This window comes from Corvus brachyrhynchos, unplaced genomic scaffold (genome assembly GCF_000691975.1).
Source record: "Corvus brachyrhynchos isolate BGI_N302 unplaced genomic scaffold, ASM69197v1 scaffold65, whole genome shotgun sequence".
In the NCBI taxonomy this organism is placed as follows: Eukaryota; Metazoa; Chordata; class Aves; order Passeriformes; family Corvidae; genus Corvus; species Corvus brachyrhynchos.
In genome coordinates, this window is record NW_008238365.1 from 134,153 (window position 1) to 153,691 (window position 19,539).

At 49.0% G+C, this 19,539-nt stretch overlaps 1 protein-coding gene across 1 annotated transcript in view; it reads right to left on the reverse strand.

Annotated features, from left to right (window-relative positions):
* PHACTR4 (phosphatase and actin regulator 4) overlaps positions 1-17,411 on the reverse strand; it is a 22,254-nt gene extending 4,843 nt beyond the window's left edge. Inside the window, exons 1-8 of the mRNA XM_008635131.2 lie at positions 17,130-17,411; positions 9,115-9,291; positions 8,617-8,697; positions 5,514-5,678; positions 5,026-5,385; positions 1,297-1,867; positions 463-686; positions 6-47 (exon numbers count right to left, since the gene is read on the reverse strand). Coding sequence (XP_008633353.1) covers positions 6-47; positions 463-686; positions 1,297-1,867; positions 5,026-5,385; positions 5,514-5,678; positions 8,617-8,697; positions 9,115-9,291; positions 17,130-17,175 — 1,666 coding nt within the window. The 5' untranslated portion in view covers positions 17,176-17,411. The remainder of the gene's footprint in view (positions 1-5; positions 48-462; positions 687-1,296; positions 1,868-5,025; positions 5,386-5,513; positions 5,679-8,616; positions 8,698-9,114; positions 9,292-17,129) is intronic.
* Positions 17,412-19,539: the final 2,128 nt, after the last annotated feature.

Below are 19,539 nucleotides of genomic sequence, written 5' to 3' on the forward strand. Positions count from 1 at the left end.
CTTTATAGCGAGCGTATCTTTCCTCTTCACTTTGTTGGCCAGGGTGCCTGTGGGGAGGGAGAGCAACGGGATGCAGCTCAAGGCTGCCGAGCCTGCCACAGCAGTCCCAGCCCTGTGCCCCTGGCAGTTGTGATCTCCCTGAGGGAGAGCTGTCCTCTCTCCTTGCTCTTCCCAAGCTCTGCACTGCACAGCAGCAGCAGCCAGCACTCTTGTGTAACACCACATGCTCACCTAATGCTGTCCTACCTGAAGGGCTGGGACAGCACAGGCTGGCACAGAAGCCATCTGCAACTGAAGGGGTGCACTCAGCAGGTTTGGCTGCAGAGCCTTGGAAAAAGCGAGGCAGAGGACATGTGCTACATCATGCAACCAAGAACCAGTGCTTTGATCCAGATCTCAGTGCTGCCAGGCATGAGTTCAGCAGAGCAATAAAAAAAGCCAGCTGTAATGTCAAAGCCTTACTGTTATGGCTTTCATCTTCTTCCTCATCATCATCATCTTTATACAGGATGGGCCCCTCCGAGTCAGAGTCGCTCATCCCTTCGTCTCCTTCCTGCTCCTCCGGGAGGACCTGGGGTACCAGTTTGGGGATGACTGTGACAGATGGCACATCTCCAATATACACACGAGGACCTGAATTCTGCTCCTCTTCCTGGTCATCTTCTTCCTCTTCCTCATCGTCTGGACTAACAAGAAGCACACTATTACACCTCTGAATGAACACATGGCACAGGGGCTGGGGAATATCCCTAAAATCAATACCTCCTTATCTCTCTTCAGGGAAGTCCAGAAACCAGAGGTGCAAGAGCCACCACAGGATTCTGCACTGTCCCCTCTTTTCAAAGCACAGGGAGCTCTGGCCGAGGAAATAACAGAGGCAGGTTCTGCAGAACCAAACAGCCCTCTGACCCCACTACTTCGTGACATGGAGATTCAGCTCTGCTATAACACAAGACATTCCTTTTCCCACTTATGTTTAGCAAAATGAAAGGCTAAGGAAGGCCACAGATGGATGGAATCTGGGACCTTGTTTGGTCTTGGTGCAGTTACAGACAGTCCAGGCCTGGATTCCTGGCATCAGCCTGTGCTTATAATCTGGAACTCATTTCCCTTTGTGAGCAATAAAATCCCAAACCCAGGGGTAATTTCATGGGGAAGATGCTCTGGCTCTCAAGAGGCTGAAACACAGATTTGGCCAATAGGGAAAATGGTTTCAGCAGAGACCTAAGCCCCACTCAGAGCCATCCCCACCACCACAGCACTGCAGGAGTTGGGAGAGCCAGCACACATACTCACACTTTGAGCATCTCAATGGTGACAGGCAGGGACCTCGTCCTGCCCAGGGTGCTGTTGTCTTCTCCGAAGCCATCATTCTCAAAGAGGAGCGAGTGAGCCCTGTGGGACCCCTCGGGAGGTGGGGTGACAGGCAGAGGGCTGGCCAGAGCCTGCTGGATACGAATGTGCAGTGGGATTTGGGGCAGGCGAGGCAGCACGTGGGGTTCGCCAAACCCTTGCTCTGCTGTCCTCTTCGACACTTCCACGGACCTGAAGTCTTCAGGAGGAGGAGGAGTCTCCTTGGGCAGGTCCAGAGAGCACGGGGGGTCTAGGATAGGGGTGGAGGTGGGCAGGGCCACACGTGGAGGTTCAGGGGGTACATGGGTGGGCAGCGGCGGCGAGGGTGGTGGATAAGCTGAGGTCACGTGCAGTGGAAGCGGTGCGGGGCGATTCACTGTCACTGTCCTGTCATTTGGGGGCTTGGATGTGACAGCCTCTGACACGTTGTTAGGCAGGAGGCCTCTCTTAGGGGGGAGAGGAGGGGAAGGCTTGGATAAGGCTGTACCACTGGTCATTACTTGGGAAAGTTCAGCTGAAAAGAAAAACCACAAAAGCCACAATGTTTAACAGGGTATTTTTCCAGATATCCTTCACCAGTGTGGAAAAAGCACAGCAATGCACTCAAGAGCCTTGGACTAAGCAGTCTCTGCTGTTTTTTACTGGAATGTCATACCAGAAATACCCAGGTTGCAAGGCTCTAGTTTGCCCTTCCTGCAGCAAAGGTAAGACTTGGGGGAGCAGCCAAAAACAAGCAGGCTGAGACAGGTTTGTGCATCCTGCTGCTTCAGAGAAAGAGGAATGGCACCGGCCCTTGAATGACAGCACAGGAGCCTGCCTAGGAATGCAGTTATATGGGCACTTTATGGCTGTATTTACAGCATGAAAGGAATCCAAGACATCCAGGACACCCCAGATTCCAGTTGTGTTAACGGCTCCCCTGCACATTAAAGAACTTCTTGGGAATTCTCAGAAAGTCTTAAAGTCTTATTTTTTGCTTAGAGCTGCAGGCAGCAGTGTGCTCCCCCCACTACTATTCCCCCATCAGACCCAATCTAAGAACACCCCACTGCCAGCAACTCCTCAGGATGAGGTTCTGCTTTACTCCCTCTGAACTCTGTTCCTTAAGCCCCATACAAACTCATCTGCCACTACAAAGTAACTAGAAAAACTTCCAAAAATACCTAAAACCATTTAGTCTAAATATTTGTTGTTTGATGGAGGAAAGAGAAAGAAATGGAGACATGAAAAATGCCTGCAGTGGGCAGTCACAGGATCTTCAAACCCCTCTGTTCCTAGGGAAACTGCACCAGTAAAGACTGCTCTTGCTTTAGGAGTTTTCAGCTTTTAACATCCATGTATACATGGCTTCTGGGGCTGGTAGAGGCTTTGCTGCACATTTCCCTGGAGCGGGTGATGGTGACACATGGGTGTCTCCAGAATAGAGCTGGAGGAATCCACGGCGCAGACGCCACAAGAGGGTGCTGCAAGTGGGAGAGTTTTCAGAGATAAGGCCACATAACTGGAGAGAGGTGGGCACATTTTTGAGATGTTTAGCATTTTTAGACTTTCCCCTTGTAGATTAAGGGCCAGATTGTGCAAAACACAGAGTGCCCTCAGCTCCCGGGCAAGGGACTCCAGTGTCTCCTGAGCAGTGCTCCAAGCCTGGCAGGACCAGGCTTGAGGCACCTCTGGATAAGAGCAGAATTTGAAAGGGAGCGAGGAGCTGGCAGAAGGAAGAAAGAAAGGGCCTGGGTGGTGCTTGAAGCACCCTCCCGAGCCAGCCCGTTGCCCTCCAATGCAACAGGCCCAATTTCCAGGCTGGCACAGCCCTTGTGACATACGAGCATGGGTAGACCTGGTGCTCCCACACATGCTGTGCTGCCTGTGGCTCCTGAAACCTGCTGGAAGCACCAAGCCCCGAGGGTGCCACCAAGCTTTGGGAAAGCAGACAGCACGCTGTTCCCTCCTTGCTCGTTCAAGTTGATGCCGATTAAATTCCCACTCCCCAAATATTTCCTGAGATTTATTTTCAGCTGTTGCTTGAGGGGATAGACAAAGGGGTGACCTGCACAGTAATACCCTCCCCAGCCTCAGGCTGTAACAGCAGCACAAAAGGACACCCCTGCAGTCAGAGCAGGCATCAAAGACGGGTGGAGAGCTCACAAAGCCAATTCCACTCCTGCCACTCATCCACAGTGACAACACAAGGCTCACACAGCAACACCACAGCTCCAGCTCCATCCTACTGGACCAGAGGCCTGTGGAGCCTCCTCTAAATCTGCCTTCTTATCCAGGAGACAAAAGAGAACTGCCTGTTCTCTCCTCCCCCGCACACTCCACAGGTGCTCTGAGCCCAGCCCATGCTGTTGGGAAGAGGCAGGATGGCAACGAACAGATGTTGGATACACTGCTGTTTCCAGCCACGTTTTTTTGTTCCACAAGTACCTCCTGCAATTAGCGCTGGGGCATTTCAAATGCCACCTGCAGTGTGTGCAAGCAGCTTAAAGAAAACAAAAAGGTATTTTATGGAGTGCTCAAGCATGGTCAGGCTAATCAAGCTGGTCTGACACACGGGGATTGTTAACACCATACCAAGGTCACTTGCAAAACCTGCCAGAACAAGGTGAGCCCCAAGCAGAGCAGAGCCATCCATCCACACTGAAAGCAGTGGCCCAGGCTACTTCAGATCCAGCACTTGCACATCCAGCACTGCCTCTCAAACCACACCTGGGTAACACCTCCAGTTTCTGTGATAACAGTGCAGACCTGTCAGACTGAGCTTCCCAGGAGCCTCCCTCCTGATCTGTGCTAACCTCTGCTAACCCTGTCCAAAGAGTAGGAGGTGTCTGTGCAAGAATTGCCTGAAACGCCAACAGGCCATCACTGCATGGAAGTCATCCCAACTCTCAATGTTGCATCTTTAAGATCCCCAGAACTCCCACAGAGAACAGAGACTAAATGAGCTTTAAGAAACTCTCACCAAATCTTCTGCTTAGAAAAGTTACAGAGATAAAAACATTGAATTCTCTAAATTGCAGGATTCAGTTCAAATTACAGTTGAGCTGATTTATCCATGGGACAAGACTCGTATGTCAATAGCCCAGCCACAGATCTTAGAGGAGGTGCCTGAGTATAACCACGGAAGTCTGAATTATCCCTGCTAGCTCCTGGTCTCTGCTGTAAGTGGAAACCACATGGCCTGGCAGTGACAGCCACGACAGACATTGTTTGGTGTGATGTGGATTTTTTGGGTTTGTTTGTTGGTTTCGTTCTTTTTTTCCAAGAGCAGCTGAAAGAAGGAATCGTCACTAACCACAGTCTCACAAAGCAAAACCTCATCCATCATTCTCCAATCCCAGCTGAATCCCAGCCCCCAGTGAGGCATCAACATTCAGACACTGTCTTAGATTTGACAGAGAACAGGCAGGCAGGGATTCCTTCCTGCAGGTAGCTGTTGGGAACAGATTGGACAGCTCATGGCAGAAGACTCCAGCAATTACTATGTTCCCAGAATACGTGTGTCCTCACTAAACACTGGCAGATCTGAGTCCAAACTGGACTGTTTTCAGGAAAGATGGTCAGACATTCATGACGCAACTAAAAATCTTCCCTTATGAAGGGAAGAGTGTCTTGGAGCAGTGGCTCCAGAACATCTCAGGGTACAAAAAACCAGCTTATGGGGTCACTTACCTATTAGTGAGTTGCTATTTCTGTTGACGGGTTTGGGAGGAGGGACGGGAGGCTGTTTGGCAGGAGCTGTGCTGGTTGTACTGGTGGGAACAGTAGTGTTGGCACTGGCAGGAGCAGGGAGCAGAGTCCTGGGGGCTGGGGAAGGGGCAGCTACAGAATTGACTGTCTTTGCTGCTGTGGGGGCTGTGCTGAAGGGGGCAGTTCTTGCAGTGCTGCTGGCAGGCGTTGTATCCTTTGCCTGTGCTTCGTTCGCCTCCTGGGAAGTGGAGGGAGGTCTTTTTGGAGGAAGCAGAGGTTGTCTGGGAACATGTGGCTCCTGAGGTGGTTCCAGTTCAGGCCCAGGGTGGCTGCTGGAGGAGCCTGCAAAGGGAGGCAGCTCAGTTTAAGGCACCGGAGGGCCTAGTGAAGATGGGAAGGATCAGATGAGAATTCAAAACTGATTCCAGGAGAATGTGAAGCCCTGATTTTGCGCACATCTGGTTTCTTACCTTGCCTCTTCTTTGGTTCCTCCACTGGAACAGGCTTCCTAAGGCTGGATGGCTTTGTGGCCTCTTCCTCCTGGCTGGGCAGGTCACAGACCCCAGGGCCCCCAATGGGGATGGTGTGGCCGTTCTTCAGTGCAGGTGGGTTCAGCTTCTCTGGCTCTTCACCGTCTGCAAGGGGACGGGAGGAGAGAAGCAAAGAGAAAACACTCAGAAGGCAGGAGAGAGGAGAGGTGGCTGAGCTGACTGAACCACCATGGAGCCACACCAGCTTCTCTCTGGCTTCTGAAGCAGCTGGTCTTCAGTCACCTTCTGCACACGACAGCACAGCAACCCAAACAGCTGGAGCTCAGAGCCCTTGATGTCATTATCAATGAGTAAATCACACAGCACTTTATGCCATCAAGGGCTTTTCTTCTCCCTGTCCTGCCCTTCCTCCTGTGTTTCACATTAGTGTGCCCAGTGCTGTGCTGCAGCACAGGGAAGTTGTAACTGAAGTCATAAACCTCCAGCAGCTTTTGTATCCACCCTCCATCACGGAGCAGTCACCAACTCCCTGTTGCAATGCAGATTCCAACATGAGCCAAGTCATCTACTGCACATGCAATAATAGACTTTCATAAAGTCTTCAGATTAGTGGAAGCACCTCTGTTTTCCTTGTTTCTACCCTGAATTTGGCACAAAAACCACTGCTCAACCCAAAACATCAGTAAGGCAGATTTCCTCACTTTACCTTTGTTTTAATCAGATGTAATGACACAGCTCTAGAATTTGATGTAGCTCACTTTGACTATTTCTGCTTTACAAATTCCAGCATGGAGTTTCCCAGTGTTAGAAGCAAGATCTCTTTTTGGAAAAAACCCATCCAATCCAACCCATGCTTTTGAGGGTCCTTAAACTCCTAATCCCCATGAGGAAATACTCCACCATTCTCTGTAATTGCCCTGACAGGACAAATTTTTGATAGTATTACTCTCAAAAAAAGACTTGGCATATACCTATAAAGGGAAATTGCCCATTTTGACTGATTCTCAACTCAAGAAAACGCAAATAAATACATCACCCATTTGATTAAAAATCCTTTTCAGTTCAGTCTGCTGTCTCTGAAGGAATTGAAGTGTGTGGCACCCCAGGCCCTCTAGGTGCTAGACCCCAGCACACTCTGCTGCTCTGATTTTTGATAATTTATTCCATTGCCCTCCTCACCTTTCCTCTCCTAAGTATTAACCCCCCCTTCCCTAACTTGCTGTTATTCAGAAGCTTCCCAGGATTTCTTTTCCACAAGAAACAGCCTTGGCTCCTGTGAGCAGCTGGTAGACGGTGCTGCCTCACTCACTCACTGCCCTTCCCTGAAATGCAGGAGGCACCAACAGCAACAAGAGGGAGTTTCCTCCCCAGCCAGGGCTGAAACTCAAGGGACAAGCCGAGATTTTTATGGCAGCAACTGCCTCTGGTTATCCAGAGTTTTCAGCAAGGGAGACAGGAACAGTATGATCCAGCTTTCATTACCACCCAACCTTGCCTGCACTTCTCTGGCAGGGAGCTGCAGCTCCTGATGGCCTCTCACACCACCTCACTATTCTCAACTTCAGCTCCAGTGACCTTCTTCAAGGTCAAGAGAATCCAATGCCACCTTCTTTCCTTACTCTGAGCCCAGTACCCACATCCTGGAGCCCACAGCCTGCTGACCCTGCTCCCCCCAAGAACAGCAAAGCCTCCTCTCCCCGCTTCTCCTCCACTTACACCTCTTTCACCTCTACTCCTCTCTTCCTCATCTCAAAGGGTTTCCAGCATCTTTCCCCCTAAGAACTCACCTAAGAAAATTAACTGACCTTGTACAAGCAGGTTTTAAAACTGCAAACAAATACAATAACCCACCCTTGCATCTTATGACTGCCCAAGTATCTTAAACTCCCAGAGGGATTTAGATAATGCGCCTCTAATCTACCCCTCCTGCCAACACTGACTGCTCACTCATGCCAGGGGTTTGCACTTTATCCAGATTATACCCATCTTCCGTTTCTAAAACCAGAGCAGGTGTCTCAAAGAAGAAAATTCCACTTCTTAGCCAGGCTTCTGTTACACCTGTACAGCATGGAAGATCTCTGCCTCCTCTGCCCTTTCTAGTTGGAAGTTTGGTACCCAAAGTCTTTGATCTCTCTTCCAGTTTCACCCCTGTGACCTCCCACCCTTCTGTACCTGGTGAGCTCTGCAGTGAGGCACTGACACCCTCAGGCAGGTGTCGATGGCATCACTCCAGCACAGCTGTGTTAAGACTTTCTCTCAGTTTTGCCTTCAGTGGTTTGGTCTGAAGGCCACTTTTTCACCTCCAGTTTTCCACTTAGAATCAAACTTGTGCTTGGCCAAGACTGTCTCTGCAGTGTGTGTCCTGAGGTGCAGTTACACGCTGCTCTAAGCCAAGGGCCACACTCCCGCCCATGGGAGATGGGGGGGCTGCTATCTCCCCACACCTTCCTGCCCCCTCCCTTGGACCACATCACACAAATCCCAGCCAGGTGACTGGATGGTGATCTGACAACTTATTTTGGCAGCATGATCCCAACTTGGAGACATCAAAGGTGAAAGAAAAGGGGATAAGACTTCTTAGACAGCACCACGAACTTTAATAAGCCTAGTGGTGACTATGACACCATACCAGGAAGCATCTCTTGGAAGAAATGCCCCTACCCAAGCAGCTCAGAATTCATCCATTTCTGATTCTTCTCCCAAACTGAGCCCCAGGGACAGCACCTCTCCAATTTGGAACAGCAGGAGATGATGAGTGACAGTGTGACAGCAGAGGCTGGCAGGACAGCACAAGGGATCTGGAGCAGAACACAGAGAGGGACAGGATGGGAAGTGACCACAGCAGAGCCCTCCCTCCCTGCAGGAAGGTGTCCCAGATAGGCACTGCACTTCCTCCCTGAGCAGGCTGCCTTCCTCCCAGGTGGGAAAACAGACAAGAGAGAGCACTGAAAAGGGTAAGCCAGACAGGAACCATTTTAGCAGAAAGCCCTTAAATTTGTCTCCCAAGAGTGAGGTTTGGCCAGAGGAGGCCAGAGGAAGGATCAGCTACACAGACACAGGAGAAGTTCGTTTGCAGACTCACCCTGCTCAGGCTCTTCCAACAGAACCCCTCTTTTCACCAGCTCCTCTCTTGGCTTTCGCATAGAAATCTTTCGTTCTAAAACTGACATTAAATTGAAAAAAATCACTCAGAAAAAGGGAAGCTTGAAGTTTAAAAGAAAAAAAAAATCTTCTTGAAGAGATTCTCTTGAGGAAATAAAAGGGCTTCAAATTTCACTGGTTTTACATGGATTAAGAGAGAGGAGGAACTGCATGTTCAGACCTGCATTTCACACTGCACTGCTGATCATGGAGCAAATCCTCCCTCCTCACAGCTGCTTGGGGAGCTTCCTTGAAAGAAAGGAATTAATCTGTCTGAAACTACAGCTCCATGGAAAGATATTTCTGGAGAGATTGCAGGTGCCAACCCATCACCAAAGTCTCATTTTGGTTCTTAACACAGCAGGACTCAGGCTTGTGACAGCAAGCCCTTCTCAGATGGATGGAGGAAGGGATACCCACACAGCCCCTGTTACTTTACCTTCTGAAGTCTCCTTAAATTTGTCACTGCTTTTCTTTTTCCTCCACTTCCAGGGTTTGAAAATCTTGCCAAAGCTTGAGAACTTGCTTTTCCTCTTTGTTGGAGGTGTGGTGTCACCTGATTCCAAAACATCTACCCCCATGCTGGCATCACCTGGAGCGTGATCCACCTCTTCAGCTGCAAAGAAGGAAAAGAATAAAGAATTACTTCTGTGCTGCAAGTAACAGCTCTCATCTCCCACCAACCCACCCCACACTGGGAAATGGTGGCACATGTTCATGCAAAGAAGGGAACAAGATTCTGTCTGTGGCTCCACTGAGCCCTCACATCAGCTTGGGGAGACACAAGTGGGGTTCCCAATATAAACAGGGCAAAGGGAAACTGATAAGGGCCTTCCTGATGAGACAAAGGTTACAGAATCCCAGAATCGTTAAGGCTGGAAAAGACCTCCAAGATGATTGAATCCAATCTGTGACCAATCCCCACCTTGTCACCAGCCCAGAGCACTGAGTGCCACGTCCAGTCGTTCCTTGGACGCCTCCAGGGATGGAGGACTCCACCACTGCCCTGGACAGCCTGTGCCAGGGACTGACAACTCTTTCCATGAAGAAATTCCTCCTGATGTCCAACCTGAACCTTCCCTGGCACAACTTGACGCTGTTTCCTCCTGTTCTGTTCCTTGTGCTCTGGGGGCAGAGCCTGACCCACACCTGGCTGCACCTGCCTGTCAGGGAGTTGGGGAGAGTGAGAAGGTCCCCCTGAGCCGCCTCCTCGCCAGGCGGAGTCCCCCCTGCTCCCTCAGACACATATTAATTTAATTTTGCAGTGTCACAGCTTCACCCATGAACACAAAACACTTCCCTAAGTTTTCTCATCTTCATTTAGAAGCAACTGGTGCTGGACACAAGTCATTACATGAAACAAACACCTTCCAGCCCACTGAGCTGATGTTCACGACTGTCTGCACCCCGAAATCACCAGATCCATTCCAGCAGCTGGAAGTGCCAGATTTTCCCCTCTCTGATTTTCCATCTATAAATAAGGGCAGCAAAGCTGGCCAAGAGCAACAGCTCCACAGGAAAGCGACACAATACAGGCCTGTGCTCCACCTACTGCACTGGAGTCTCTGGAGAACAACACAAGAAGGACACGGAGGCGGGAAGGGACATGCACAAAAACCAAACCAAAGCAAAAAGCCCCACCCCCAAGTCAAAGAAACCACTTTTGAAGCAGAACCAGAGCACAAAACATTAATCCAGGGTCTGTTGATCCTGCCTTGCCTGATGTTGCTGTTTTGGGGTATTTGATGGAACACAGAGGAGCACTTACAACGAGCATAATCTAGCACTGCCTGCAAAAAAATAAATCGGTGTGCATGAGCTAAGTGAAGCCAGCTGGTGCCCACTCCATTGCAGAATTTCCAGAGCCAGAATCCCTCAGCTTCAGGACTAGAGACAGAAGCACTGCAGAGCTCCATGGAAAAATCCTATGGAGAAGAGAGACATCCCCCAGCCCCCACCACGTCCAGCAGGCTGGAGTGTCCTGATACAAACGGCACTCAAGTGTCTTCTTTTGGAGCCCCCTAATCAGACATTGTGGAGCTTGGGAGCACAACAGACCTTTCAGTCAATCTCAGACAAGCCTGTGTGATGTGCCTGCAGAACAGGCAAGGCCCCATAGGTAACAGGAAAGCTCAGCCAAGAATCCCATCTCCTGAGACAAAGAGATTGGGAAAAGAATTTTAGGGGAAAGCTGCTTCACACATAGGACAAAGAGCAAATAATGTATCTTCTGTATCCTACAAACCTCCACTGAGGATACAGGCCCTGATGTGAAAAAGTAGATTCCTGTCAGCACAGGGAAGAGCATATTCAGGACACAGACGAAAAAACACAAAAAAATGCATTGTTTGGTGCAGCTTCACCTGCAACCCTGTAGTGCTTCCCAGCATGCGATTTCAGATCCCAGGAAGCATGAAGCACAGGTAGCCACAGCCATGGGCTCCTGAGCAGCCTCAGGCCATGGGGCTGGGGACAGACTACCACTGTGTCACTGCAGGACAGACAGACCCCAGGTTTTCAGTCTGAGCACAAATGGAATGGAAGATCACTGAAACATAGGGAAGAAAAGAACAACAGAGGAAACCAGAGAGCGTTTGAGCCACTGTTTGGTTGTTGGATGTACTTTTGTTTAAATCAGCCCCATAACAGTAAGTCCCTCACTTTCTACCAGTCAAAACCTGATGTCAGCCAACATTTATTTGAAAAAGCAAGATCAATTCAGCATCTGAGATGCTTTTAAATAAAAAAAACAACAACCCTGACTTCATAACAGGAGATAAATTGGGTGGAAAATAACATATACCATGTCAGCACTGATCTGTGATTTTCTGCAGGGATGGAGGGAGGGATGGATGGAAGTGGGGCAGAGAGGGGGAGATGTGGAAGGCATTTCAAGCTCCCAGAAACCCAAGAGGAATTGTCTGCATGTTTAGAGGCACTTTCTTCAGAGACCAGAGCATTAGCCCTGGAGTTGTATATGCAATTTTAACAAGCAGTATTCACTGTGCTCAACAGAGCATTCCCAAACCTCACCAGGCAGGCACAAGCACTTGCCAAGTGCAGGCTGTAGACTGAATTTGAATCCCAAGTGTCATCAAAGGCATTTCCCTCACCTTTCCAAGGAGAACAGTGCTGAACATAGCAGTACCAAGCTTGCCTTATATCTACCCTTTCCCCGAGCTGCTCTGAGGAATGTCACTTATGTGCTGCCTACCACCCAAGATGTCAGAGTGCTGCACTAAGCAAAGTAAGTTATTAAGAGAAAACCATCAGGTCCAGGGATTAATGAAGAGCCCTTAGCACGCTGAGATGTCTCCATTTCCAGTTAGAGGGAGAACAACAAGCATTCCCCTGCCACAGTCCCCTCCGAGCAGCCAGGGAGGAGCAGAGGACATGAACAGATGAGCCGCAACTGCAGGAGACACAGGATACCTCCAAAGGAGGAGCAGCTAACAGCAGAGAGGGTGGGGAGAGCCCACATGTGACTTTACTCCTGGCAGAACCTCCTCCGCAGCTCCTGCAGCCCAGGTCCAGCTGTCAAAGCAAATACCATCCCAGGGTGGAGTCTCACTGCCAGAACAGCAACCATGCAGGTGAACATAGGAGGTTTCACAAGACCTTCACATCAAGAGCAAATCACTCAGTCCTGCTTCTTCGCCTCACTGCTCCCTCGGCCGTGTTACAACTGCTCGTAGGATCCTGCCAAGAGTCAGGTGTTGTCCAACACAGAAACACTTGGTTTTGTTGGTTTATAATCAGTGTGATCAGTTCCGTGCCCAAAAACAGCCAGGCAAGAGGGGGAGACAGGCACACTAGAACACAAATCTGTCCAAATCCTTTCCACCACCTTTTTGCTCTGTGTAGAATAAAACTTGACATGTTACTATACATTCTGAGACCATTCCAGCCTACTGGTCACACTGATGCCAGGGAAGCAATTCCTTCCCTGATCCCCACTGGGATTCATTCTGTCCTGTTGTGCAGATGACAGGAGAGCCTGTCCTACCTTTCCACAGCACTCTTCCTTTTCCCATCCCTAATTATCACAGGGACATAGACATTTAAAGCAGTCTGCTGTGAAGCAATTATGAAACTGAGGACTAATGAGCAGGTGGATCAGCAGCTGGAGGTGAGATTTACAGATCTGCATTCAAATAACCTTATTGTTCAGTGATTGTTCAAGTTAGATAGTGTTCACACTCCCTCCAAAATGAACCTTCCCTTCAATTCACAGCCCATTTCTAGCTCAAATCTCCACAAAATGCTACAGAGGACATTTCTTCCTTAGGAAGGCAGAGAATTCACCTTGCTGAGGCTGTGTCTCCTCCTGCTCTGCTCTACAAGGTACAGGAGGGTCCTTAAGCTGCTTTGCAATGCAAGGGGAAAACCATTCCTTATCCGAGTCATGCACTGGGAAACCGGGAAAGAACCACAGCACAGTGCCCAGGGAATGAAATGGGGCAAAGAAAAGAGGGACCAAACTTTGAGGGAAGGGAGGGAAGCATCAGGAATCTGATGCCTTCACCCGACCTGTCCCTTTCTCAGCAGCAGCAAGAGACCAGCCTCACCCTCACCATGGTGCCAGGCTGGAAAACCCATTTTAAATACATGGAAAAGGTTAAATGAGGTTACACAGCCCTGGGTGAAGCCAGCAGAGTCCTCATGAGAAGGTAAAGAGATTCCCAGCTGGCAGGTCCCTAAAGTGACCCCATGCCAAGGCAGGGCCTTGTTTAACCCTTCTGGAAGTGTAGTCCACGCTTTGGGAAAGTGACCCTGGAGGTGGGAGAGCCCCACAGAACCCACCCTGACAGCTGGATGCTGTGGCTTAATGTTCCAACAGAGCCCCAGCTGAGGAAAAACCAGGAATAAAATATCTGCTGCCACTTCAGCACGTTGCCTGATGCTCCCGGGGGAGATGGCCTGGAACACTTGGAGCTCAGAATCCAGCTGGTCCAGGGACAGCGTGATGCCCCAGCTGCTTCCCAGCCAGAGCCTCCTGCCATTTCAGATCCGCTCTCCCAAACACTTAAGCTGTTCTGATCTCATTTTATCCAAACAAGCAGGTGAATTTGAGCTGTTTAAAACAGCAGATTTGTGTTAACCCAAAATGTTTAGACTGAAATAATCTAGGGAAACGTCACAAAATTGGCACAGCCTGAACACACAAGAAGGCAAGAAAGCTCCAGCAGTGCCAAGCAGCTTGGGATGCAATTCTCTATCGGTTTGCCTGGCCAGCTGGTCCTTCCAATCCTCCCCTGCAGACATGTTTTTGCTCATGCCTTGCAGTTAAATATCATGCAGAAAAAAGCTCTTTTCCCACTGCGTCTTGTGGAGTTGCACGACCCCAGTCTTTTTTTTTTTTCCAAAACAGAGAACCCACAATTGGTCTCTCACACCCTCAGCAAGTGGCTGTGGTGATGTGTCACCTTTTCCCAAAGGTCCTGTCAGGCTTGAGGCTGCCATTCCCATTAAACAGGGTGAAGCTTTCACTTCCACCACTGCTCTCAGTGGGTCAAACTGGCACAACCAGGATCCATGGGGTCAATTAAAAACCCCACACGTAGTCGCACCATGGCCACGCACACACGACACCCCAGCAGGCAGCTCCCAGCTGGCCCTTAGGAGCCCCACCTATAAATGTCACAGTTTAATGGTCACACCATGGGCCAGAGAGAGAAAGCCACCATGTGAGCAAGGAGAGTTAATCCCCATCTTCAGGGATCAAGCCCCAAAACACCCTTTTGTAAAGCCAAGCACTGCCAGCCTGGAAACAGGCACAGCAGGGACGTCAGGGACCAACAGGAATAACTAAAAAGCATTTCTTCCGTTAAGGATCATTTCTCATGTGGAAGATACCTGCAACGGTTACATGGAATAGTGGCACCTCTGATGCACAGCATTAAAGAATCAAACCCAACCTGGATCCAGTGCAGGGCATTCCAGAATTAATCCCGGTGAGTTTTTAAACTGTTTTAACTCAGGCCACACATCCTCAAAAGTCACCCTGGCTATGGAGAAATGTTGTTTTTAAGCTAAAAATCACTTCAGATCCAAGTCTGAGACCACAACAAAGCAAGGCTGAAGGCTGTGAAGAAATCAAAGGATTGCATCTCAGATAATGACAGTTCATATCATCTTGAATATACCTAGGAGAAACACTACTGATTTTCAATGTCCATGAGGAAAATGGCACAATCCTTTAAGGATGTAGGGTCAGTGAGCCCCAGAACAGGACTGTAGAACAGAGCTGCTTTTCTCCCCCAACCACTTCTGCAGACATCCAAAGGCTGGTGGTGCAGTCTAACTCTTAAGAGAAGCCAGGTATCACCCTCCTTGCACTACAGTGGGCTCTTTGCCCCAGGCCTTTTCTGAGATGGTAAATTCTGGTACACCTTCATGAAGAGACCTCTTCATGAGGAAACATCCCTATTTTGATGTGTAAACAGACTTGCACAGTGTGTAAATTGTGAGCTTGGGCCAGATTCCTTCCACAAACCAGAGTTCACCCGATCCATCTCTTCTTGTAGGAGTTACTACGGGATTCCCACAAATCCCAGGAGTTTCTGTTCATAAGGAGCTTGCTGGGCATTTCTGTCTTTGGGCAAATGAAGTACTTCAGTGCCACAGCAGCAACTCTGCTTAATCACCCTTATTTCCCTAGGGAACGCACCTCCCTAAAGTTCTGCCATCGAACAAGCCCACAAGGTGCATCGGGAAGTTCTGCTGGGAATGTGGCTGCTCATTACACACCTCAGGTACCTGGAATACATCAGTACCTGTGGCTCCAGCGGGACCATGGCAGCCCTGAGCTAGCACCGAGGCACTGCCACAAACCTGCTCGTTGCCACCACAGTGTGGATGCACAGGCTGGAGAGCAACGCAACTCCCTCCTTTCCCACCCTGCTGTGTCCAGCAGGGCAGTCAAGAATCCCAGAAACTTCCAAATGGTAACAACTCAAAAAGCAAACACTCTTTTGAGGGAAATGCTGTTAAAAGTATCCAAAAAGCACTTTAGGTAAATGTTTCTAAGCTTCCCTAAAACAGCTTTAAAAACTTGGTGTGTGTTTTCCTGAATCATCCAGGGAAGACGTGAATCCTGATCTTAAAGGAATAAAAAGTTGTGGTCACAAAAGCCTCAAATAGTCCCAGCCCTTGGCTTCCCTGTGTTTTTTATGTTTCTAATCACCATAATCTTCACAGGACTCTCCTTAACAGCATCCTGCCACAGTTAGCGCAAGAACCATCTCTTCAAGTTCCAGATTTAATCAGTAGGAACTGTGAGAGCGGTGCCATGAAAAAAGACTTCAGAGAGCAAATGAGCAGTTGAGGAAGCACCAGGTCTGCTGGCCCCAGTCTCCAGAAAGCACATCATTACACCAAGCCCACTTCCCTGGAAATTACCACTGTTCTTGGTGTTTGATGAAAGAGCCCAAGATTGACCAGGCCACCTTCTAACAGTGAATAAATCCAAGCAGAAGAACTTTTAATCTCCACTGTATGAAGACAACTGAAGTTTTACTTCTCCCTTCCACTCTCTCCATCACTTTACTTTTAGCAACTCTTGAACAAGACTAGCTGGAGTGAACTGGTGGTGAGGAAGAGAATCTCTGGTTTCATCTGAGCCCTTGGAAATGCTTGATAGGCTCAAAGATATAGAAGTGAAAAATAATGAAAATAATAGACTGTATCTTGAGGGTACTCTGTGTGCCAATGTCAATTTCTTCTCTAAAAATCAGGTAATTCCATTTTACAGATGAGGGTGAGCAACTGAGCCCAGCCAGCTGACAGCAAGTGGCAATGAGAGAAAGGCAACAGCAGGATGTGGGAAGTCTCCTCCTAGCCAGTGCCTCCCCAGTTCCAGTGCTGGGAACAGCACCCATGACAGACCTGGAATAACACTGACACACACAGAGTGCTCGGGAAGTGGGGCTGCACCTAGAGCTTAACACAGTTGTGTTGTCTCCAGCCTGTTACTGAGATACCTCACAGTGGAGAGGGAAAACAAACAGGGAGATGATTGCCAAGCCCTTCTTCCCCCAAAACTGCTATAGCTGCCCCAAAAGCTGGGTGACATCACACACAAGGAGGCAATTCTTGGTGGCTTTGGTCCAGGCTCACTCTCAGGGCTGACTCCTGCCCCATGCAGGTGAACTTTCCCACTATCCAAGTGCTTTGCTAAGGTAGTATCCCTGAATCCATGCCAGTCAGAGGCTGTCCCTTAAAACAGCAGCTTGGAGCCTGTCTGAAGATCAGAGAACACATTGCACAGCGATTGCATGGAAAATAAGTAAGAGAAAGGAAGGAAATGGAGTTATTTCTCTGGTTTCTCTCCCCAGCTGGGCACAGGTTACACAAGTCCCACATTCCACTCCTCCCAACTCCTCCGTTTCACCTGCAATGGTGCCCTGCCACAGCCCCGAAGTTCCCTCGTCTCCCCTGCCCTCCATTACTCACCAAAAGCACCCGGATTTACCGGCCTCGAGAAGTGCGGCTGCCCCATGAGATTCTGTTCAGAGCAGCTCTCCGGGAAGAGGCGGGAGGGGGAGAGAGGAAAAGTCTACGCTGAGAACACTTCAATCCTTTAAAACAATAAAGCCACACTTCGGATGAGGAAAGAGCCTGGCGAGTGAGGCAGCTCCCAACTCTCATGCCACGGCTCCGGTGTCTGATGGTCCAGCACAGGTCCTGCTCTCCCTGTCCCCCATGGCTGGGCACTTGATTCTCATAAATAGGTGTCGAAGCTCAGGAAGGGGAGGAGACAGCCAGCCACGATCCAGCCACTTAGCTGCACAATCCAAAATATCAACACCCCTCGCTCCTTCCTCACATCCAGTTTAGCAAGAAGAGAGAAAAGCTGGGAGCGAGGACAAGGAGAGCAGTGTTATTCTCAGGGATGGGCTTGGAGAATCCATGCACGGCAACACACCAAGGGATTTCACCTCCCAAAATGGGATTAAGGAATTTACAGCCTACCTGTGCCAGCTAAACAAACCAAGGCAGTCAGGGATGAGACAGCCGTTCTCTAAGTGCTGTGGGAGCTGCACTACCCCTTCAAAGAGAGCCTGAGCTGATATGCATCTAGCCAAATATATAATAAAAATACAATTTCATAGCAATTCCCCTCTCTGCTAAAGTTACCAGGAAGCATGTCTTCTCGCTTAATTTAAATTTAACAAGGAAAGTAAAAGTTTAATTTCTATTCATGTGTCACAGCTTGATGGTTAAGGTAACAAACATCCCCCTCAATCATCTGCCTCACAATAAAAGATCTCCAAAGTTTAAATATGTCCACTTGGATTCCTTAATTTATCATTAAAATTTGGGTTAGGACTTCTGTGAACCTGCAGCTTGTTTTCTCTGTACACCCTACAAGAGAGGAGCAGGAAAATCTTTAAGCATCCAGCAGCTTAATCTTAGTTCAGGGAAAAAGGAAAATCAATTTTCAAAAATATACAGGAATTTCCTGCAGCATAAAAGGGATTAAAATCAGGAACCTGACCCCACATGACACATCTAGGTTGGTTTTTCCCCAGTGTAGGAGAAGTTTTAAACAACAGGATTTGCTGCAGCACTTGGTGTCCCTGTCCTTGTCAGGCCAACAACAGGAGGACTTCAATACGACTGAGTACTACCCAGGCAGCAACCCCAATAGGAAAATCTTCTATTCTGGGAAACAACCAGATCCAAGATTGTCGATTTGGGCTGGTGCAGATGGGAACAATCAATGCTGCACATTGCCCACAGCAAATGCCATGGGATTGCAGTTCCCAGCCCCATGGATGGGGGATGCAGCACTACAAAAACATATCCCAAAAACAGGGCAAGGGGTAGTTCTGAAGTTCTGTAACACCTCACCTGAGCCACAAACACACCACGAGGACCTTGGTGCTCTTGGTTCCCCCACTAACCTACTAAATGTACCACTGGGCAACTTGCAAATCCACTCCTCATTCAAAGCAGAGCCGTAAAAACATAGGAGGAAGGAGAACACTTGTGCACCTTCTCCACCTGCACTCAGTTCCTGGTGCCAGGCAGGTGACCCTCATCCCACAGACAGCCAGAGCAGGTGGAGGAGCTGGAGATCAGCAGAGCTGTGGAGGAGGACAGCAAATACCACTGTCCTCCCTCACACAGGGCACATGGACATTCCTGGAAGTGTTGCTCCTCCCCAACTCCCACCATGGACATCTCCATGCTCAGGCTCTCACTGTAGGCAATGAACATCCCGATTGCCAGGAATGCTCCTCCTCACTGAAGACTTTTGCTTTGAAGCAAGGAAAAAGCCATTTTTAAAGCCATTTATATTCACTGCCATCTGGTAGAGACCCATAAAGGTCAGAGATAAAGGCAGGAAGATCTCCCCATGTCTGTAAATCAACTGCCCAGCTTGGAAGGAGGTCTGGAAAAAACATCCCTGCATTTGGGAATGCTACAGAATGCTGCCTCTAGACCTGCCTGGCTTCTAAGGAATTAAAGTCACTGCCTTTTCTAAGGCATTTGCTGTGAATTCAGAGTGCACAAAAGCTCTGTTGCAGAACAGATGACATGTAGTAAATTGTTAAAGCACAGCAGCACAATCATATCCTGACCCTTTATTTCTACATTAGTAAAACATGAAACATTAGCCTAAATTTCAATAAAAGATATTTAAATAAATGGATTTAAATTCACAGCGGTTGCAGCCCGAGAGATGCATGAAAGTTACTCAGGCACTGGTCCTGCACAAGGAACCCATGAGGCTGTGAAATAAAGTCCTTTACATTTCTGTATCCTTCATCAGGCCTCAAACACCAGCACAGAGAGACTAACAAGATTTGGCAATGGTTGTACCAGAATGTTAATATTTCCTCCTGAAAGGCAGGGC